We start from the raw sequence: 23,116 nt of genomic DNA, 5'->3' as shown, positions 1-23,116 counted from the left end.
TAAATACATGTTGAAGGGGTCCAAACTGGCAGAGACTGACCAAGAGAGAGATCTTGGAGTCATAGTAGATAACTCACTGAAAATGTTGAGACACTGTGTAACTGCAATAAAAAAGGCCAATGGTATGCTGGGGATTATTAGGAAGGGAATTGAAAACAAATAAGCCAGTATCATAATACCCCTGTATAAATCGATGGTGCAACCTCATTTGGCATACTGTGTACAGTTCTGGTCACCGCACCTCAAAAAGTGCAGAAAAGAGCAACTAGGATGATAAAAAGGTTGGAACACTTTCCCTATGAAGAAAGGTTAAAGCGCTTGGATTCTTTAGCTTGGAGAAACAACGGCTGAGGGGGTGACATGATCAAGGTTTACAAGATTATGCATGGGATAGAGCAGGTAGAGAAAGAAGTGCTTTTCTCCCTTTCTCACAATACAAGAACTCGTGGGCACTCAATGAAGTTGCTGAGCAGTCGGGTTAGAACAGATAAAAGGGAAGTACTTCTTCACCCAAAGGGAATTCACTGCCACAGGAGGTGGTGGCGGCTACAAGCATGGACAGCTTCAAGAAGGAATTAGAAAAGCATATGGAGCAGAGGTCCATCAGTGGCAATTAGCCACAAGGTATAGATAGGAACTCTCAGGATGGGGCAAGTGATGCTCTGTACTTTTGGTGCTTGGGGGGGTGGCAACAGTGGGAGGGCTTCTAGTGCCTTCGGCCCACTGATGGACCTCCTGATAGCACCTGGTATTTTTGGCCACTGTAACAGAGTGTTGGACTGAATGGGCCTGATCCAACATTGGTTTCTCTTATGTTCTTCTGTTCTTAAAAAACTCGAGTGACCTGCAAACACATGAGCTTGAGGATACCGTAGCAGCAGTAACTGTTCTTCTGTTCGTCTGTAGGCTGGGCTTTGCCATCCCCTAAAAACACTATCCAGTCCCCTAAGAGCCTTCTCTTTGGAGCACTTCACGAGGCACCCAGTTCTGGAGGAATGCAGTCACAAAGAAAGAGGAGAAAATCTTTAGCCTCAGATGATCCTGTTGCTTACCAGGTAAACTTCGTTCGTGGGGCTTCTGCCCATATTTAGTGGTCTGTGTGACTTCAGACTGCTCATTGCAAGGCATAGCTAAGATGCACAGCATTTAGTTGAATAGAGCCATCCATTTCATATCCTGGAATGGCACTGAGTAGATCTGCAGAATGTATTCTATTGTTTATGCTCGTATCCCAAAGCAGTGATCCATTCTCATTTCCCTTCCACAGACACCTAGAAAAACTCCTCGTCGGTCTTCCCAGAGGTTCCTAAGTCCCCCCAGCAACATCCTGAGGAGATCTCCTCGGATCCAAGAGAAGTCCCAGCTGACCTTCCTGAAAAGCCCAGTCCCAAAACAGACGGTGGCAAAGAATTTAGGCTGTCTCTTCTCCCCTCCTAAGCAGAAGAGCAAGCCTTCACCTACATCCATTGAGAAGAAAGGAGAATCTCCAGCACAGTCCACTCTGTCAAAGGAAAACTTTTCTCCTCCTTGCAGAGCTTGGCAGCTCCACACTCCAAGAAAACAAGAAACGGGGGAAGTGTTCGGTGAGGTGTTTGGTTCACCCACAAACAGTTCCCATTCAGATTCTTGTTTTGTAGCAACAACTCTGTTGCCACTGAATCCCAGGGGAAAGTCTCACTCTCAGCCGCACTTCCCTAAGCAATCCTTGAGAACTGCCTGGAAACCAGCCTTTCTGGCTTCTGCTCAGAGGCAGACTCCTGAGGCAGAAAGACCAAGAGATCTGAATTATTTTGAGCAACTGAAGTCAGACCCGACACCCAGAAAATTTGGGGGTGGACCTACAGATCAGTCCTTGAGCCCCAAGAGTGCTGGGGTTGCTGAGGCCTTATCTCCACAGGTGTCACTATCCAATTTTACCTCTTTGCCTTGCACACAGCTAAGGGCGGGCTACATGCTCTCCCCTTGTACAACTCCAGAGCAGGTCAGAGAGATTTGCACACCCAAAAAATCACCTTTGAAACTTCAGAGCAGATCAGGCATCACCCCAGCAGAATCTGTCCAGTCTCCTTCCTGTGTGTCAGAAGGATCCTTGCATACACACAAAAGTAAGGGGGAACCTTCTCAGTGGGATGTACTTATCAGTCCTACTGAAACTGACTCATTCTGCAAACCTGGGATTAATGAGAGTGTGTCTTTGGTGCCGGGATATGAACAGGCTTCAGGAACTGTGGCCCCAAGTAAGGTTTCAGAGAGACACCTGTCTCCTGAACTGTTGGCTAGAGATAGCAGGTGTATCCTGGATGCCATAGCGGCATCTGAGTGTGTAGATCCTTCTGCTTCAACCAACAAGGGGAACCAGAAATTACTGTCAAATAGTTCTCCAGGGCAACAAGGCCCAATGGCTTTACAAGATAAAGTTTTGCCAGCAGCAAAGTTTTTAGATTTGCGGCAGCCATTTTTTCAAACCCCTCCCAGATGCACCATGAAATCCTCAGCCCCAAAGTTTGGCTCGAGCACCTACACATTGCGCTGTACCCCAGGCAGAAGACAGCGGGAAGCTGCCGCACGGCTTGGCAATATTGAAACTATGTCAAACGTGATTATTCCCCGGAATACTCATGCATTGCCTTCCACAACAAGTCCACCTACCTACGAGGTTCAGCTTGAGATGCAAGCATCTGGCCTGCCCAAGCTCCGCATCAAAAGGGTTGGCTCTGGGGTACCCATCGAACTGCAATCCCAGGCAGAGACTAGAAAATCTGAAGTAGAGGAAAGCAAACTTGACACAGGGGATCTTTGTGTGAGCTGGTGTGGTAGGCATTCAGGAAAGCTAGAACCTGTCTGCATCTCGCCATCCTGTTTGAGGTCCACCCACAGTACTCCAGGGAAGTTGGGAGGAGGGCAGACCTACATATGCCAGTCATACACTCCATCTCGCTGCATCTCAAGCTGCACTTCCCCATCTGATGGCAGTGCTAATATTTCTTGGACGCCTTCTCCAAAGCAGAAAGCAAAAGTTACCCCTGAAGCAATCAAAGACTGGCCACGGAGAAAGAGGGCCATTGTCGGGTGCAACAAGAGTGAGAGACAGGCAGAGCCTTCTACAGATGAGTGGGGACTGAGTACAGAGCTCTTTGGTGGCAGCAAAGCCCTGGGTGTGGGAGAGTTTGAACTGGAGGGAGTTTACAGGCTCCAAGACCAGTCACCATGCAGTGACACAGAAACGTGCAGAGATAAATGTGTCCACAAAGGGCCTTTTGGATTAAAGTCCAGGAAAAGGGTCTTTGAACACCTGTCTCCAGAGGAGGAAGCAAGCTGGGAAACAAAAAGGGCCTGTCCAGTGCAAGAGCCCCCAGCTGTGGCTGTTCACTCAACAAAACTGTTCAGCATACGCCAAGAAAGAGCATCATCAATCAGGACAAACCTGGAAAAAGAGACCTTCAACTTCTCAGGTGATTGTGGTCAATGCGTTGAAATTCAAAGCTGGGTTGTAACAGTCAGCCACAGAACTGCCCTGGAATCCACAGTGATGGAAATGGGGGGGGGGGGGGGGGGAGTCAAGGGCCGGGGCGTGAACCAAGCTGATCTAAGCAACAAGTTGATATTGCTCTTCTGTGGCAGGGGGGGAGCAGGCCATCAGGACCCTGAGGAGAGGATGTAGCCAGGCACCAGTAGGTTGGGCTGGGGGTAGCTGACATGGTCTTCTGACAGAAGCCCAGGTGCATTGGCCTGCTGGCTAGAGGGGTGGGATTGGGAGCCAGTTCGGTGTAGTGGTTTAGAGCATAGACTCTAATATGGGAGAACCAGATTTGAATTCCCCACTCCTCCAACATGCAGCTGCTAGTGTGACCTTGGGTCAGTCATAAGTTCTTTCAGAGCTGTTCTCTCAAGGGCAGTTCTCATGGTGTCTGTCGTGGGGGAGAGGAAGGGAAAGGGATTGTAAGCCCTAGATTCAGGGAACCTCCTTCTTACCCATCACAGGTCAACTGACTATCATCTGCACTTTAATTGGCTAGCACAGAAACTAGTTCCAGAACAGACTAGACCAGAACTGGCAGGTCTGTGGGAAAAAGAAGTTTTATTCTTTGTTTCCCAGTCCTACGCTACCAAAGCAGTCTCACAAATCAACAAGAAAACCCTTAATGCCACTTTTAAAAAAACTGTTCTCCGGTTGGATCATGTAACACAGAGGTGTCGAACTCATTTGTTACATGGGCTGGATCAGACATAAATGTCACATTGCTGGGCCAGGCCATGTGGGCCATAAAATGTAATGCCAGGTACGGGAGATATAAACTTTATAAAGGACAAAGGCAAGCCCAAATTAACGATATTATTTTTTACTCAAAATACAAGCATGCTTAAAACAGTAACACTCTTGCAGTATTTCCTTAAATTATCTCCCTGCTGTCCACCCTCTCCACTATCCTTTATTCATTAGCCCTGGGACAGCATACAGGGACAAAATGCACAGCCCCTGTCATCTGGCAATAAAGGGCAGTTACTCAGGGGCCAGATAAGAGCCCTGGATGGGCCGGTTCCAGCCCACGGGTCATATGTTTGACGCCCCAATTTAACATTTTAATTAATCTCAAGCTTGATGCCTTCCCACATTTCCAGTACCCCGCACAAGCATGATCTAGGTCCTTTTGGGTTTGTAAACCTCCAAGCAAACAGGATTCATTAGGCCGTCTCTCGTTTGATAATTCCTTCCTCACTCTCCCTCCCCAGGCTTAACTCCACCCAGTTCTGTGAAGAGCAACATCTCTGCTAGCAGTATTCGGGCACTGACGCAGTCTCCCCTGCTTTATCAGGGGTGTGCCACATCCCAGAAGAAGTGCCTTCCAGGTAAAAAAAAAACTGGCAATTTTGAGTTAAAACTGCTGAGAGCAAGCAGGGTGGCAAGGGTTTGAAATGACAGGTTCCCTGTATATACTTTGAGAGGAGCAGGGAGGGTATGCCCTTGTAACAGCTTCGCTTCTCAGAAGGGAGCTGGGGGTTCTGTTGTTTCACAGGCTTCCTGTTCTCAGGGCAGCTAGGAATTGCCTTCTGGGGCTGCAGCTAAACACTACCTGCCTGTCCCTTTCACGAACTCCTCTCCCCTACACAGAAGATGACTCTGACTTGGGAGCCAGAAGTGAAGACCTGTCTCCATTCAACAGCGCACCCTCTAAACGGCGTCCCCTCAGCAGGATCTACTCACGGAAACGGCTGCTGAGCTGAACTTTGGTCCAAGACTTTAAGAATGTAGTCCAAAACCAACTTTCATTGTCTGGCACTGTTTTAAAAATCAAAACCTAGAGGTTATCACTGGTTCTAGCAGAGGCATCTGTTGCTTGAGAAGCTGCATCTCACCATTTGAATATGTCTAGGGTAAGTGCTTTCATTCCGCCTGCCAGGGAAGAAGAAAAGGATGAACAGGCACCAGCAATGGGGGTGGAGGGGGGCGCTTATCTTGGGCTCTTGGGCAGCCTGCCACCATATGGACCCTCCTGCGTTGAGCAGTCAAAAGGAAGTAAAATAGTGGGGTGGTGAACTGGACTGCTTTTAAATAATTCTTTTGTAAAATAAATTTCATAACAAACTTGTTATAATGGTACTGAAATTCTGAATATCCTGAATGCTAGAGAACCCAGAGGCCAGCCAGAACTGCACAGCTTCCTTGTCCATGCATTACATGCGTGCAGCCACGTTAGTCAGCCCAACTACAGAGTTCACGACGGTTCGTTTAGAAGCCCAGGCCTACTGTATGCCAGTGCTCTGCACTGCAATTTTATCCATTCTGTTGTCATCTTGGGTAGTGACAACAGTTCTAGCGGGTTGTGATCAAACTGCTTTCTGAAGCAGAAGGGGCCATGGGCACACAAGAGGATACTTGCTGCCCAGCAGGGATTCAGCATGGTTTCATTCAGGTTGCCATAACTGACCACCACATAATGACTTACAAAAAGGTTGCTTGTTTATTAAAAAGTTACAGTATAAAAAGGTAATGTACACATTTGTCTCTCCGTCATCACTTCAGACAGCAAATCTGTGACCATCTCCTACCTCTCTAAATAAAGAAGGCAATCTTGTGCCAGAGGGGGTGGGGAGTTCCCAGAATTGGAAGACAAAGTTCCCCTTATGAAAGGCATGAAACTGTTTGCTTTTACTTCCTCTATGCCTAAGGTGCACCAAAATGAGAAGCCATTGCTGAGTTTAGGACTGGAAGAAGAGGTTACACTCAAGTATCAGTATCAAGCCAGCTTGGTGTGGGATTTTCTGCACTGGTTCTTTGGGCCTGATGGTTCTGTCTGCTTTGAGAAGCTTTTGGCCGGGGGCTCTTTGCTTGTTCTTGTGTCTTTGGCTATTCTTTGCCCTAGAGAAAGCATGGAATTCAGCACCCCATAAGAAACAATAGAGGATGGATGGGGGCACCTTGTTCAGGGGTCCTCTGGAAATTTAGGGGTTATTTAATGGACAGGTACCAACAGCTCCACTACAATTTTGGTGCCATTTGCTCAAAAAACAGCTTCTTCAGAAAGATTCTTCATAGGGCATAATGGAGCCAAATATTATCCGAATCCTAGAAAACCCACAGGTCTGAATACCAAATCAGGAATACTATTTTTCAGCTCCCTGATATTCAGATCTGAAAAGTACTGATTTTTTTTCCAAACATCCCTTGAAGGTACTGCCTAGAGTGGATTTTTCCTGATGATTGCTGGGCAAGACAGTCCAGGAAAAGCATTCAGGGCTGCTCTATACAATTCTTTGTGGGATTTCAGAACAGGAGCCAAGCCTAGGGATGGGGATATCTTCCTCGCTTGACCAGCTTGGAGCAGGAACTCAACATCCTTCTGATGAAGGTCTTCTGGTATTAACATGTTGGCAGTGGACTGTGAAGAGCTTCTCCAGGTGGATGGTAAAGGTGCATGCACCAAGTCCCTAGGCTTCTCCACTGTTTGTTCCAGCATGCTGTAAGTGCTGACGTTTTCTTGCATCCTAAGTGAAGCAGGTCTATCTCTGGCTACGTTCCATTCCATTCCTATAATAAAGGGAAATATTTCATGGTATAAACCTTCTCACCTCTTACAAACAGGACTGAATTCCCAATAAACGGGGGTGCTGCAGACTTACACAGCTGCAACCTCTGAGTATGGAGAACAGGAAATCATTCAATAGCCAACAATTCAAACATTACTCCCAAATACCTTAGCTTTCACCTCATTTTAACTGAACGTCTATTTCTAGTCTCCACTGCTGAAGTTTATATAGCTATGAAGAAGCTAAATTGACATTCTGGATTGAGACTGAAGCAGTCAGGGAATTGGACTTGATCATTGTCCAGCAAGTCCTCAGAATTCCTGCCCTTCCTATTTTATTTAGTTATTATTTGTATTTATAGCCCGCCCATCCCGCAAATGGGCTCAGGGCGAGTAACATCATAAAACAATACAATAAATGCAATTAAAATTAAACAATTTGAACAATAATAAACATTAAAACACAGTCACACTTCTAACAAATCGGCTGGCTGTGGGGGTTCCCTGGCATATTATTTGGGTTAATAGGTGGGTGGGTGGCAACCACCTCAGGGAGGCCATATAGAGATGTCTGCTGCCTCAACCAAAGGCCAGGCAGAACAGTTCCGTCTTACAGGCCCTGCGGAATTGAAGAAGATCCCGCAGGGCCCTAATCGCGACTGGGAGCATGTCCCACCAGGCAGGGGCCAGGGCAGAAAAAGCCCTGGCCCTGGTCAAGGCAAGACGGATGTCCTTTGGGCCAGGAACAACCAGGAGATGTTGGTCCATAGAGCTAACACTCTTCAGGGTTTATATGGGAAGAGACGGTCCCTCAGATATGTGGGTCCAAGATCGTGTAAGGCTTTAAAGGTGATTACGAGCACCTAACTGGCAACCAATACAGTTAGCGGAGCACCTGCCGAATGTGAGCCCGCATAGGCGTCAATGTCAGCAGGCCTGCCGCTGCATTTTGCACCAACTATAATTTTCGGGTCAGCCTCAAGGGGAAGCCTACATAGAGCGAGTTGCAGTAATCAAGCCTGGAAGTGACCATTGAGTGGATCACTGTTTATGCCAATAAAGGTTTTGTATTTGTTGAGTGGGTCACTGTAGCTAAGTCCTGGGGGGGCGGGGGGGGGGGAGATGGTCTCAGCAGACTTACCTGCCTAAGATGGAAGAGTGCAGATCTGGCAACTGCGGCAACCTGGGCCTCCACAGAAAGAGAGGCAACCAGTGTTACTCCCAGGCTCCTCACTTTCTGGGTCGGCACCCCACTCCAGTGTGGGGAGTCTGATACCCACATCCACACACCCCCGACCCAGGTACAGGACCTCCATCCCTATTCCCCTAATGAAAGTTTTGCAAAGAACAGCGAACATACAGAACCATATGAGTGAAACCGAGTTGTGTACTTGGGCTGTACTGCTGCAGATAGGGCATCACGTGATCAAATGTTTCTCCACTTTAAAAGGTAATTCCAATTAGCATGCCAGGGAACAAGCTAGACTAGAATTCTTGATCTCACCCAGCTTGTTTTCTAGAGGCAGGGATGGTAAGGGCATAGAGCAGCCTCTGACCTCATGCCTGCGGCAGTACAACTCAAATGTAGGGTTGCCACCTCAATGGAACGAAGGTCCAAACCAATCCGAGAACCTGAGGTGTGCAGTTGTGGTGTTTTGACTTGGAGAGCCCTTCCCATGTAATACACAAGCGAAAGCCAAAGCTGGTCTAAAGAGCAGCATAGAAGGATGCCAGCTACTCCACCCTGTTGCTTTTGTTCTGAACAGCTACTTCTGTTATAAAAAAAATAAGGCCAACCACCTCCTTCTCTTCCAACAAGCAGGTGTCAAGTGGGACAACTCCATAAAGCAGCCCAGCCATAGAGCTGACTTCCCATCAGACGAAACTATCCTGCTTTGCCTGCCAAATATGGACAATGCCATATACTTGGCTGGTGGTGCAAAACAGCTGCATCACAGTTTTCAGGACCAAACAAAGACTTTGCTGCTTCCACAACTATCCTTTACCTCTGCCTTGGCCTCCCAGATGGCTTGTGCTTAGCTTCTGGTTCAGTTCTTGGTTTACCCACATGCTGTGGGCCAATTCCTTCTCCAGTGCTTGGATCATACCTTGGAACTGAAGCCTACTGGTTGCCTGCCTTTCTTCCACATGCTCTGTAATGGCAAAAATTGGTTAGACATCAGAAAACCAAGAGATGAAGCAGGCACCACAGAAGGTCTTCTGTTTACCCTGGATATGCTGCAACAGAAGCTGAATGTTCTGTTCGTGCTTCTTCTGCTGCAGGGTCAGCTGGCGGTCCATCTCCAAGCGCTGGCGCTCCAAGGCCACTTCCAGCCAGAGCACCAGCTGTTGCTGCTCCTCCAGTTGCATCTCTAGCTCCGAAAAGGCAATGTGTTGCTTGTGCTGATCCTCTCGTAGAGTCACCACCTGGCCAGAACCAAAAATGCAAAAAACCCCACCTCAATTAATGATTTCTCCCAAAAAGTTCATCATAGCTGTAACCAGTGCTTACAATGTCAGCACAGAAGCAATAGTTATGAAAAACATAACCCGCCCACCAGTAGAGCTGGTCTTGCAAGGTGTTTAACCTGTGTCTAGATTGCACCAGACAGTAGGATGGGGTTTAATTTTTAAAAAATTTAACAGAACATTTATATGCCTTCTTTCTCCAGCACCTGCTTGAAGCAGCTTACAAAGTAAAACATGACAAAAATGGTTAAAAGTTAACAAGCTATTAAAAATGTAACAGCCAGAGCAACAACACAAATTATTTATCAGCCTAAAATGTAGCTCCATAAACCAGTTTTCAGGCTGAAAGCATACTAAAGAAAACCATTAAAGAAGTAGCCCCCCTGGGTGAAAATAAATGTTATGGCCTGGCACCTAAAAGAGAAGAGGGAAGGCACCACATCAGCCTCCGGGGAAGCGCATGACACAAGGCAAGAAGGTTCAGTACTCCTCAAGAACAAAAAAATCCTCTACCAAAACACTAGATGTCAAGAAAAAGGAGTCTTCCCCACTTTACCATTCCTCACATTTTATTTACTTTCATAGATCTCAACATCTTCCCTCCTCTGTTCCTTTACTGGACTTTCCTACTTACTATTTTCTTCCGTTTTCCTCTCTTTACTAGCTTTCCATGGAAGCAGGGTTTCCGTTTAAGCCAGTGCTTCCCAGCTGAGCTAAGTTCAGCTATGAGAACAAGAGACCCATCACAGCAACATGGAGCTGGGCTTGTGAGCCTTTCCGTCACTGCTGAGTAACTGCAGGCATGACAAAACTGGCTCCCACTTCTGAGGTTACACTTTCCAGGCAGTCTCCAGCTCTGGCCCTTCCCAAATGAATACAGCCAGGAAGGAAGGCAGGGGACACACAGAACAGAAGAAACCATCAAGAAGAGGAGCTAAGTGGTATGCTGTAATCTGTCTCAGGTTCTCTCCAAATAGGCTCTGGGAAATGTTCTCCAGTGCCTTAGGTTTTGTGTTGGGGTTTTTTTTGGGGGGGGGGGACTGGTTAAGAGCCCAGGTTTCTGTTGGACGCAGGCTAGACAGCAACCTACTACACTGGACAGGGTTTCGCTTTAACATTTACCTTATCAAAGTACTTGCAAAGTAGGGAACGGGTCTCAGAGGAAGAGAGGTAGCTGAGTTTAGCCATGAGGTTCATCTCACATTGGGACAAGAGGCTGGCAGACGATCGAAGGACACGCTGCCGACAAGTGATTGACTCGTTTTTGTACTCAATGGCAGCATCCAGAGCCTCGATGGCCTCATCTAGCTGAAAGAGAATCCGTTCCTCCTAAAAAGAGATGAAGGAAGGAAGAAAATGTCACTCTGGCAAGCACTCATTTCTACTTCTGCTAGTTAAAGAGATTTGCAGTCCCTTTTGTAGAACGGAGGCCATCTTAAGATTTGCCCCAAACCACCCAACAAAGTCTTAGCTGAGCAGCAATCTGAACTCTGTTCAACATCCAGTATCCAGGAAAGCTATGGGGGGTGGGGCTCATGAGCACAAAACTGCCAGGCACAATCAGACACACACACCTTGTCCCAGTGACTTGATACCCCTCCCAGATCCCTCAACGCTTCTTCTCAACAAGTTCCCCAATAATGAGGAAAAGAATAACTAGTTGTTTCTCTCCAAATAACTCTGTCCAACAATTATGCACACAGTTTCCTCCCCACATTTGTTTCAAGGAGACAGAGGTGCACTTCCAGAACTCACGGCCACTTCTTAGCACCACCGAATTTGTAATATCCAGATTAGATTCAGCAGCTACTGCAGAAAAGCAGGAGTAAGTGGGGCAACTTTGTGAAACAGTTCTGGGATTTCTCTCTGAAATAAATATCTCTGTTCACCTGTAAAAGGTGAATTGCGCACATGCAGAAGGGGTACCATTCCCTCTTGGATTCGCCAACTGAAACAGCTCCTTGTACTGTTTTAAAGGATGCTTGTCTTCCCTCCTTTAAAATGCTGTTAACTAGCCCAATGAGTGAGGATTGATTAGTGAAACCAAAAGGGGGCTTTAGGATTAAAATCCTTCTCCTTGCACTCTAGTATAAACTGAGGCCATGCATGCAATTCATTGTTGACAGATTAGATTTGAAATCTGTCATGGCTGTGCCCTTATGTGCAAGTATGCTTGCTTACAGTTACTGTCTCAGGCAAACTGTTCCTGGGCTGTATCATTGTACAGTGCAGGGGAGGGGGGTATGTTACAATGCTACCCCATGAAAAGGAAATCCTTACCAGGACATGAAGGAGGGAGGCAGCTAGTGCACAATTGTTTCCCCTGTACATGAAAGGTTTTGGGGCAGTACAATGTTCCATCATGTGATACCCCCCCCCCCCCCCGACATCTAAACAAGACCAGTTTGACTATACAGCCTTGCGATTTGTGTAAGCTAGCCTTCACTTAGCAGGCACCTTCAAAACTCTGGTATTACTGCTAAGAGAAATGGATTCATTGTGCTGGTAAAACCTCCTTAAAGGTAAAGGTTTCCCTTGCTTGAAAGCCAGTTGAATTCAACTCTATGGGGCAGTGCTCATCTCCGTTTTCAAGCCAAAGAGCCAGCGCTGTCCGAAGACTTTTCCGTGGTCATGTGACCAGCATGACTAAACGCCAAGGTGCACAAAATGCCATTACCTTCCCACCGAAGTGGTACCTATTTATCTACTTGCAATTTCTTGCTTTCGAATTGCTAGGTTGGCAAGAACTGGGACCAGAGACGGGAGCTCACTCCGTCACACTGCACTCGGGTCTTGAACTGCTGAGCTACCAACCTTCTGGTCTGCAGCTCAGCATCTTAAGCTCTGAGCCACCACAGCCCTAAAACCTCCTTAAAGCACCACAAAAGCAGTGTGAGGCATCTGCAGTCCTCCTCACTTAGTTTAAAGCACACCTAATGGTGCCTAGAAGGAAAGAAGACGATCCCATTGAGCTGCAACTGACTCACGGCAACCCCATCTACGGGGCATTCCAGGAAAAAGATGAACACAGGTGGTTTGACATTAATGGCCTTCCTCTGCATAGCAGCCTTGGACTTCCTCAGTGGTCTCCCATCCAAGTACTGACCATGGCCAACCCTGCTTAGTTTCCAAGCTCTGAGAAGAAGAGGAAGAGACTGGATTTATACCCACCCTTCACTCAGAGTCTCAGAGTGGCTTACAATCTCCTTCCCCTTCCCACAACGGACACCCTGTGAGGAAGGTGGGGCTGAGAGAGCTCTGAGAGAAACTGCCCTTTCAAGGACAGCTCTGACAGAACTATGGCTTGCCCAAGGTCATCCAGCAGCTGCAAGTGGAGGAGTGGGGCATCAAACCTGGTTCTCCCAGATTAGAGTCCACACACTTAACCAAACTGACTTTCTGGGCTATTCAGGCTGTAGTAACTGGTGGCCAGTTCACCTCAGGGGACAACAAGGTGCCCTGCCGGAGCTTGTTGTCTATCTCGAGCCTTTGTTTAAGCAACTGGTCCTTCTCTTGACGCAAGTTGTTAATTTCTTGCCGAATCTGCTGCTGGTCTTTGTCACTACTCTGGCAAAGCTGTCCACTCTTCTGCGTCAGTTCCTTTTCAAGATACTCCAGGCGGCTAGATACCCGCATGATGTCATCATTCAGGGCCTGAAGAAAAGACAGAAGGAAGCAGTCCTTAGAGAACTGATCTCCTGCTTCCAGCCCAAGCCCTCTGCATTCACTGACCATCCTGTTAAGTTTGTTCCTCAGAGGAGAGAATTCACAGAGTTGAATCTACTTAATTCCAAGCAGAAGCAACTATGATGGCTTCTTTGGACAGGATTTTGACACAGAATAAAACAGCTCTAGTTTGTTTTTTCTCTTGAATTATGAACTAAAAAGAGCAGACATAGAACAGAAAGATCATATTAAATTGAGGGATAAGAATGGTTATTGTAAAATACAAAAAGACATCAGGATATTTATTCATCATATTTCTGTCCCTCCTTTTAAGTAGCTCTGGGAAACATATATGGGCTTGCCTGTTTTATTCCCACAGTCCTAGCCCATGTTCACCGTATGTGTAGGGAGCAAGAGCAGGAGTGAGCAAGAGTGGCCATGCCCCTGCCTTCACACAATCTGCATGGGCAGCCTCTCTCTCTCCCTGTGATGAGTGATGTTCAAAACCAGTATCACTGAGCACAGGGAGGGAGAGTTCACATGGCCACTTTCCTCATTTGGTCACCCCTGCTGGAAGGCAGGAGGCAGAGCCAGCCACTTGCTCTTGCTTTCCCTCTGCAGTAAATTGGGTGAAAAATGGGACTGTAGCCTTAACTGGCTAGTATAAAATATTCTCCTCATCACTTTTGCACACCAACAGATTATTGCAATGTCGCCTTAAATTCTGATGATGCCTTTACTGAAACAAATATGGAATAGTTATACTTTACAGATGCTAAATCTAAAATGCAGCAGCTGGCTGGCTGGCTGACCCCACCTGGCTCGAACGAAGCCTCTTATTTTCCAGGCTGTTCTTCTCCTGAAGAAGAGCTTCCTTTTTTACCACAATGGTTTCACGTTTTGACAGCTCATCTTCCAGCTCATCCAAGGCCTGGCGCTGCTCAAGGACTTTCTCAATCTCTGAATCCAACCACTTTTTCTGCTCCTCGATTTTCTGAGGGACCAGCAAGAGAGGAGCTTAGAAGGACTCAGCTTCCAAGAAGAAAGGGCAGCTGATCTGCCATCCCACAAAATGACAACATCCCAACCACAGCTGCCATTGGAACCCTTATAAAAGTATAGTCACAAACAACACCCACCAAGGGCAGACCATCTACAAACATAAGAGTGTTTGGAGGTCTTATAGACACTATCTATGTATGGAATAACAGAAGAGCCTACTGTTGGTTTTGAATATGTTCTTTTTGTAGACTATGTTTAATTGTTCTGAGCAATCTGTTGGATCAATTTTGGGTTGTGACCACTAACCCTTCAGTGAATGTGATATATAGTTTTCAACATAGTTGTGAATTGTAGATGGTCTTCCCTTGGTGGGTGTTGTTTGTAGCCATTGGAAAATGGCTGGAAGAGGAGGAGCATCAAAGCAAAGAAATGGTTATTGCTGGTGTCTAAACCCAAAACATCCAGAAGCCATGTTAAATGAATTAGCAAAATGAATAGTAGGAATAATAAGGATAGTCAGGCTGCAGTCATACACTCTAAATAATCCACTTTCAATCCACTTTCCAACTGGATTTTGCCAGTTCACACGGTAAAAATCCAGTCTGAAAGTGGAATATTTAGTGTGTGTGACCGCAGCCTCATACAGTTAACAGAGGAGGCAAAGTACTAACTCTTGCTCACACCTGCGTGCCTAGCATTTGATTTCTTCAGCACAGCAGTTTTTGCTATTTAGTTGTTAAGACAAACAGATTTGAGAGCAGGATATGAATTAATATAATTGCTTGATGTCACAAAGGTGATGTTTGTTTATGTAGTTCCTAGGAGGAAAAAGTATGTGTGTGGGGGAGGGGGCTCTGGTCCAGGTATAAGGTTGCAGGTTGCTCCAAAAACAGGCAGTTACTTTCTCTTCCTGTAGTCAGCTTTAAAATATATCTCTTTCCTCTACCTCTCAGCAAAGCAATTCACCATCATAGCAAGAAGAAGGAATGAACAAAAAGAATCTCAGAGGTAGCAGGGTATCATTACAGAAAACATCGAAACACTATGAGAGTCCAGGAATGGATTCTGCCTAACTGCAGTTTAAGGTGATACTTTTGCAGACCTTACGACACCCAGCAAAGAAGCCGTTGTTGTCCTTTACCTGCTGCTGCTCTAGGCTCATCACGGAGCCGTTGCTTCCACTCCGGTGCTTCCTCTGGAAGGCAGCAATTTCTTCCGTCTTGAGGCGCAGGATCTTCTGATGCTGTTCATGTTTCAGCTCCAGCGCCTGCAGGGGAGGAGGGGACACTATCAGACCAAAAGGATATGCAGCAGAAAGTTTTATCACATACCAAGGGCCATAGAAATTTGGCACCCACCCAACCCCAAAGATGTTTCCCTCCTTCAAAGGCAGGCCTAGCTCAAGACAGTTTGGTATTTTTTAAGTGGATAAAGAATTATAATAATTAAATTATCTGGTGCCCTTTCAGGTTAACGAGCATAACTAGTGTTTTCATCAATCTGAGGTTGAATGCATTGCACAACTTTTCTGCAATAATAATTTGTATTTAAAAGGTGTATCCTGTACTTTCCTCTAGTTCGAATCCTTTCCACACACCCTTTACAGCTTGCTGCATTATAAAATGTTAAACATTGAAAACCCAGAAAATAAATTGGTTTTTTTTTAAAAAAAGGCCCGTCTTCAGCTTGAGACGGTGAATTCCCCCTGCCCATCCCATTGCACAGCCACTCTCTACCCAGCTGTCTCCACCTTGACCCGATGCTGCCCTCTGTGCATCTCTGTCTCCAGTCGCCGCTTCTGCTCCACCTCTTCTCGCAGCCTCCTCTGGAGCTGCCTCTGCTGCTGCCGCATCTGTTGCACATTCCTCTCCAGCTCCTGCACCCGCTTCTTGCTTTGAGTGGAGAGAGATGCCAGCCTCTCTGTCGCCTGCTTCTTCTCCTGCAGAACCTGTTCCAGAAGACACACAAAGCTGCCTTGTACTGAGTCTAGATCCAGGTGGTCAGCCATGTTGGTCTGAAGCAGTAGAACAAATTTAGAGTCCGGTGGCACCTTTAAGACCAGCAAAGGTTTATTCAAGGTATGAGGTTTCAATGTGCATGCACAAAAAGCTCATACCTTGAATAAAACTTTGTTGGTCTTAAAGGTGCCATTGTACTAAGTCTATGAAGGTCAGTCTGACTGGAACCTGGGACCTTCTGCACACGAAGCTCTGAGCCATAGACCCTCCCACAGTCCATTCTGGGGCTTTTTACAATGCAAAGACAACACATACACTAGGGCTGGACACAAGGACACCACACGGCAGAGGCCACCCTTAAACCCACCTCTCAAACCTCCCAGAAGGTCTGTATTATTAGGTTCTGAGGCCAAATCCAGCAGAGCACCTCTGGCCAAGACACATTCTCTGGGCTCACCTTTGCCTTATTTTGAGCCGCTGCTACTTTGCTGCGACACTCCTGCAACTTCCACTTCTCTCCAGGGTCCCAGGGCTCTTTGCCTTCCAGCTCCTGCAGCTGTCTCTGGCTATCTCCCAGCTCCACTCGCACCTGCTCTGCCTCCTGCTCCAACTCACAGATCTTTTGACAGTACTGCTTGTTCATGGTCTGTGCATGCTTGCCTGCAATTTGCAAGAGATGCCTCGTTTACCGATCGAAGACCAGGCAACAGCTAAAGTTTAAGTATCTGGATTCCCAAGAAGCATTAGAAAAGATTAGAAGCTGGGAAGGAAGTATGTATGCTAGACAATGGGGAATAGGAGGGGGAAAAACAGCAGCGGGAAGGAAGAGTGGTGGAAGCATCACTTGGAATTTCAAAGCCATCTTAAGCCAAGCTAGAAAATAAGCAGGAGCATTGGCAAAAACATTTGCTGGGGACACTGGTTTTCAGGATTAAAAACCAGGCACATGTAGGAATCAATCATGTGTACAAAACCAAAGACCCTCATTGCCTGAGCAGCGTTGTCGCTATCAAGACTGCCTCACACCTGTCTTGATAAGTTCCACAATCAAATCTTCTTTCATGCGGATGTTGATGGCCAGCTCACGGATCTTCTGCTGAGCTTGAACCAGCTGCCACTCGGACTCTTTCCCCAAAAAGCCTTCCCCAGCATTGACTAGCTCTGGTCTCCTGCACTCTGCTGCAACCACAAAAGAAGTAAATTCAGATGTGCAAGGTTCCATTTTCATCTGGGAAAGAAACACAAGGCTCTCAATGAATATGTGTGTAATTCAGTTGTAGACACAGGCATTCTAGGGGATTTAGGATTAGAACACAAGGGAGGCTTGCACGTTAAATACCCAAACATACTTTACAATCCCAGAATGCAGGATCTTCGCTACACAGGCCACAGTTTGTGCCAGCCATAATCTATATGGCGAATCTCACGCACTCCCACACCCACCAACCAAGAGCTGGGGCACGCTGGCAAACCTCCTTCATACTACTTCGTATGGATGCAATGATGGGACTTAGAGGTGAAAAATGTGGGAATTGAAGGGAGAAGATGGTCTCTATGGAATACTGGGGAAATTATCCCTTGGCCTCTGTCATTTGGAGCCAAATCCTGTACTGCTGGTCTCCATCCTCCTCCACTTCTGGCTAGTCACCTGTTTACTAAAGGTGTAAGGTGAAGGCAGCTAAGGAACTCTCCCCCCCCCCCCCAGCTCCATGTTATGATCCATTCACTGGAGGATCCGCCTGCCACAGAGGGCTTCTTAAATTTCTTAGCAGAGGCTTCAAGTCTTATTCCCTTGTGCTTTTCCATCTAGCTTCTAGTTTTGTTCAGTGTGTGAGTTTTATGTTGTAAGCCTGGAGACATTACTGTTTTTGTTCTATAGAATTATGAGAAATACTGTTGGGAGACTCTTCCTCTGACTTTCCTGGTTGAAGAAAAATAAGCTACCTTTGGATAACTCTGGAAGTCCCTCCTGAATCAACACTGGGTTGCTTTTGCTCCATTCTTTGCTTGAAATCTTTTTAATCCAGCTGTGGATCCCATTTCTAAAATGGCACAAAATCACTGTCTTTTAGAAAGAGATCAGACATAAACGGCACAGAAGAAAAGACAACTCTGGGGAACTGGAGAAAGAAAGGAGGAAATAAAAACATTTTTTGGTATCTTCAACAAAACAGACAGAAGGCCTATGTAGAGAGTGAAGCCCACAGAATTCTGTATCCACCCAGAGGTAAAGCTGGAAGCATATCAGTCCGTTTCCCCCTCAAAGGCGTTTCATATCCTTTTTGTCTTAAGCCACGGTATACAAGAAATACAAACAGAAACCTTCTATATGTCTCCTCTATATCAAGGCTGAGTTTACATTTTTTTTCATCAGTGCGGCTGCATTTTCAGGTTGGCACCAGTATTCCCTCTAAGCTGAGTTAGTCTGAGCTACCTCACAGTTTTTTAGCCTCCGGCTCATACATTTTTGTCTTAACTCAGAAAGTATGGCTCCAGAGCAAACTAATTTATGCAGTAACCAAATCGTTCACTCACAACTTTAATGCCAGTATCGCACAAAGTAGAATTTTTGCTCACAAGACTCCACAGCTTAGAGGGAACATTGGTTGGCACCATCTCTAATTCCACCTACATTGTTTTACAACATGTTCTTTCATGTCTGCTCTGTTCTGCACTTCATATTATCAAGAAGAGCTTCCTGGCTTAGACCCCGGATGGCTAGGTCAGGGCACCGCTGCATTCTGGATAAACTGGATTTTCTGGGTCAGCCTCAAGGGTAGGCCAGTGTAGAGCGAGCTGCAGTAGTCTAATCTGGAGGTGACCGTTGTATGGATTACCGTGGCTAGGTCAGGGCACCACAAGAAAGGAGCCAGTTGCTGAGTTTGGTAAAGATGGGAAAACGCCAGCTTGGTAACATGCGTGACTTGGGCCTCCATTGATAAGGAGGCATCCAAGGTCACACCTGAACTCTTGACAGATGGTGTATGTGTCAGTGGCGCCCCATCAAGAGCCGGAAGCTTGAACTCCAATCCCAAAGGGCCCCTCCTCCACAGATTCAGTCTCATCCTGCTCTTTTGTAACCATCCTACCATGGCCTCCAATCCCTCAGACAGGTTTTGCAGGGCAGTAACTGGCCAGCCATCCAATAACAGATACAGCTGGGTGTCATCAGCATACTGATGACACCCAAGCCTGAAACTCCTCGCCAGCGGAGGGAACCCACATAATTAGGGTTGCCTAGAGGACACATCCTCACCCAGTGCCATACTCTGTCCCACAACCATGGGAAAATGAGGAAATCCATTAAAGGGCCACCCTATGAACTCTTACGTCAGTGAGGCAGTGCATCAGAAGATCGTAATCGACTGTGTTGAACACCACAGTGAGGTCAAGCAACAACAGCAGTGCCAACCTGCCTCGATCCAGCGGTGTACAGAGATCATCTGTCAGGGTAACAAACATGGTCTCCATCCCATGGCCGGGGCGGAAGCGAGACCAGAACGGATCCAGTGCCGATGTGTCATCCAGGAAACCGGGAAGCTGCTCAGCACCCACTCTCTCAATCACCTTACCCAGAAATGCTAAGTTTGAAACTGGACCAGTAATTGGCTGGATCTGAAGGAGCCAAGGATTTCCCCCCCCAAGAGTGGTACAAGCACAGTCTCCTTAAGACCCTCCAGGGACAGATTGACAATGTCCAGCAGAGGGGCCCATATCCTCTCACTGCCGGCCTTAACCAGCCATGAGGGACAGATCAAGGAGGCATGTGGTCAGCTTAACAGCACCCAGGACCCTGTCAACATCAGCAGAGGAGAGCCGGCTGAACGAATCCGAAACTGAATCCAGAGACGGCCAAGGGGCCTTCAGTTCACATACTGTATCAACATTGTACTGAAGTACTGTGTGCTCAGAAAGAAGCATTTCTCTGCCCCAAGAAACCTTCTGCCAGAGATGCTAGGGAACGGAACATACGGTCTCTTGTGTGCAAGCCATACAAACCAGCACTCTCATTTCACCTGCGCTGGTAAAGGGACCATGTCTGCTCACACTGTCTTCCCTCCTCCTTCTCCTCTTCTTCTGCCTCAGAGGGCTCCCCCAGACCCTCTGAAGCCTTGTCCTGTATCAGGATACCATCACTAGCATCCAAACCCTGAGGGCAACTTTGATGGCACCCCAACAGGTCCTTTCCCCTGTAAGCTGGGGGACTGCAGAGCTGTTGAGAGAGAGAAAAAGAATGGACATGCTAAGTGGAAAATGTCTTAACAATTTTGCCTCATCCTAGAAATTACTCATCCTATAAAGGGAAACATTCCTTAGGTTTGACCTCCCACAAAATGTCAGTTCTTTCCTCTATGTTAAATCCTCATTTGTCTGTTTGAATTCTTTTACTAGCAACACTCCAGAGCAAGCCCAGTAGAGGAACTCATTCACTAGGTAAATAACTTTCACCTTCCCTCTCCAAAACCTTTGTACTAGGAAATGCAACTATCATACATGCTGTCTTCTTTTCCAGTAAAGAATATGAATCCAATGATCCCCAGACTGCTGCTTAGTGGAATGTGAGAATTGCAGTGTTCCACTCTGTCTGAAATCATGCCTTAAGAATACAAAGTTTCTAAGTTCAGTTTTAGGGGGACACATACCCAGGGCCGGCTCACCCGCTAGGCGAACTAGGCATTCGCCTAGAGTGCGGGCCGGCCCTTAGGGGCACCAAACAGGACCCGCTGCCCCGCCGCCAAAGCCCCCCAAGCCCCCACCAAAAGGACGCGGAGGGGCGCAGCAGCAGCAGAACCAAAAAGAGGGCGGGCAGAGTGGCAGGCGGGGAGAGGAGCTCTGACAGGACTTTCAAGCAGCCTCGTTCCCCGCCGCCACCTCGGGCAGCAAAAGGTGAACTGGAGCGTGACAGGAGGAGAAAAGGACAAAAAGAGAGGCGCCCCTGCTTTGTTCTGCCCACTGTCTCTTTTCCTCCCACAGTCCCACTCTCGTCTCTCTCTCGCACGGAAGCAGGGAAGGAAGGGATTGCGGACGGACAAGCGAGGGGAGGGCTGGAGCAGAGAGCGGCAGCCGACAGCAACAAGAGGGCACCTCTTTCTTTCTCTCTCCGTCCAGAGGCTTGGGACTGGGGCCCCCCTAGCGCTCCTCCACATCTTTTGCGCATGGGCTTCACTCCAGATTGCGGGGCCGGCCAGGCAGGCACAGGCGCGCACACACACACACACACTCCCTCCCCCGCCTCTTGCTTTCGTTCTCCCTGCCCCGGCGGCCTCCCTCCTCCCCCCCCCCAGGAATGCGGCGCAGCGGTGGCCCCTCAGCGGTGGCGGCAGCTCGGCCGAATCTGGTAGTTCTGGCCCTTCTCCGCCCACGCCGCAGCCGCCCTGCAGCCCCAAGTCCCAGAGGCTCAGAGCGGCTCCCACCCCACTCAGCTGCCCTGCGAAGCAGCCCCCAAGAGCCGAGTGGAACTTCCCCCGTGGTCCCTGCTGCTGGCCCTCGTTACCTGCAAGATCGTCGAGGCTGGGGGGGGGACGGAGGGGGGCGGCCAGCTGGGAGGTGTCCAGGCCCCACCGGGAGGTTGGCATCTGCGCCTCGCCTAGGGCGCAGAAACACCTTGGGCCAGCCCTGCACATACCTTAACTTTTGCAGATACTTTTATTCCTAAAAGGATGCTACCACAAAACAACAGAGAGAATATGGCATGACAGAGACAACCCTTAATGTTTAAAACTTTTTACAACTGTTTAGAGCCAAAGAGTTTCTTGTTACTTTTCTTTGAACAGGCAGCTTTTTCACATCCCATTCAAGGATGTATGAACATTGCTGTTCAATGGAAGCAATGAGGTACTAGCTGCAGAATTCAGCCTTTATTTAAAAACACATGCTTGAAAGCATCTCGGCAACACCTGGTAAAACTGCAGAAGTCTGAGAGGCTGACATATTCTAGTGCTCCAAGTTCTCTGCAGCGCTCCTTCATATGAGGAGCAGAGGCAGAATAAACTCTAAAAGATGAGAGAAATGCTATGCATTTTTAAACTTATGTAAACTATAGAATGGCTTTTTCCCCTGCTGCAGAACTGGATTATTGTGTAGTGCAAAACACACACAAAACAAAAAAACCCTGCATGACTCATGTGAGGGTTGACATCCAGACGGAAGTTGCTTGGAATCTGTATCCTCACATTTAACCCATGTTGTCCTAACAGAACCAGGATAAGGGTCCCGTCATCTTTGTTCAGGTCTCCAACCTCCTTTGTTCCTGAACTTACTTAAAACTAGTCCCAGAAAACGACTCTGAAAAAGCAACAAAATGCATACATCATTGACACAGGATGCCACAAGAAGCCCTACAAACCTTATTGTGGTTGGTAAAGCCAAGCTTGGGCCAGTGGGGGGACTGGGCAGCATCCACAGGGGCTGTGTGAGGTCTCTGGCCAAGCTGAACCAGGTAGACGTTTTGCAGCAACTCAGGTGCGCCTGAGTTTGGCCTTGCCACCCATAGGCATTTGTGTAGTTCGGAGATGAGGTCTTGCTGTTCCTGCAACTTGTCACTCTGCAGAGGAGGTGGGGGGGGAGATATAGATGCTGTAGATGAACACATTAAACTGCTTTATACTGACTCAGACCACTGGCCCATCAACGTCAGTACTGTCTACTCAATACTGGCAGCGTCTCTCTCCGTCACTACTGCCTGGAGATGCCAGGGATTGAACTTGGGACCTTCTGTATGGCCAAGAGATGCTCTACTACTGAGCCACAGTCCTTCCCCAGCCTTAGAGCTGTGCCATAAGACTGATATCTTGTACACAAACTGGGCAGCTGTTGCTGTTGATGTCCACCCTGTCGATGGCTTCACTGGACAAGGACCACAGAACTACAGGTGAGGAAGAAGTAGAAAAGCAAATACCTTGAAAAGACCATGGAAAGATTACCCATGACCTCAAATTCAAACAGACAACTTCCCCTTCTTGCAATGGAGGCAGGAAAAGAGCAAGGGACCTAGCC

The 23,116-nt window shown here is 47.5% G+C and overlaps 2 protein-coding genes across 2 annotated transcripts in view; one reads left to right on the top strand and one right to left on the bottom strand.

Annotated features, from left to right (window-relative positions):
• The window catches only part of TICRR (TOPBP1-interacting checkpoint and replication regulator), a 43,451-nt gene extending 38,228 nt beyond the window's left edge, over positions 1-5,223 (top strand). Inside the window, exons 19-22 of the mRNA XM_015419245.1 lie at positions 907-1,055; positions 1,268-3,452; positions 4,732-4,848; positions 5,111-5,223. Coding sequence (XP_015274731.1) covers positions 907-1,055; positions 1,268-3,452; positions 4,732-4,848; positions 5,111-5,223 — 2,564 coding nt within the window. The remainder of the gene's footprint in view (positions 1-906; positions 1,056-1,267; positions 3,453-4,731; positions 4,849-5,110) is intronic.
• Positions 5,224-6,677: 1,454 nt separating this feature from the next.
• KIF7 (kinesin family member 7) overlaps positions 6,678-23,116 on the bottom strand; it is a 32,751-nt gene continuing 16,312 nt past the window's right edge. The window contains exons 7-19 of the mRNA XM_015419244.1: positions 22,467-22,664; positions 20,137-20,333; positions 18,065-18,162; positions 17,147-17,299; positions 16,578-16,780; positions 15,913-16,110; positions 15,304-15,429; positions 13,978-14,154; positions 12,933-13,148; positions 10,617-10,823; positions 9,254-9,452; positions 9,032-9,178; positions 6,678-7,027 (exon numbers count right to left, since the gene is read on the bottom strand). Of these exons, the coding sequence (XP_015274730.1) occupies positions 6,678-7,027; positions 9,032-9,178; positions 9,254-9,452; positions 10,617-10,823; positions 12,933-13,148; positions 13,978-14,154; positions 15,304-15,429; positions 15,913-16,110; positions 16,578-16,780; positions 17,147-17,299; positions 18,065-18,162; positions 20,137-20,333; positions 22,467-22,664 (2,469 nt within the window). The remainder of the gene's footprint in view (positions 7,028-9,031; positions 9,179-9,253; positions 9,453-10,616; positions 10,824-12,932; positions 13,149-13,977; positions 14,155-15,303; positions 15,430-15,912; positions 16,111-16,577; positions 16,781-17,146; positions 17,300-18,064; positions 18,163-20,136; positions 20,334-22,466; positions 22,665-23,116) is intronic.

Source organism: Gekko japonicus, unplaced genomic scaffold, assembly GCF_001447785.1.
Source record: "Gekko japonicus isolate JY-2015 unplaced genomic scaffold, Gekko_japonicus_V1.1 scaffold111, whole genome shotgun sequence".
Classification (NCBI taxonomy): domain Eukaryota; kingdom Metazoa; phylum Chordata; class Lepidosauria; order Squamata; family Gekkonidae; genus Gekko; species Gekko japonicus.
The sequence above is the reverse complement of the archived record's forward strand: the minus strand, read 5'-3'. Positions and strand labels throughout refer to the sequence as shown.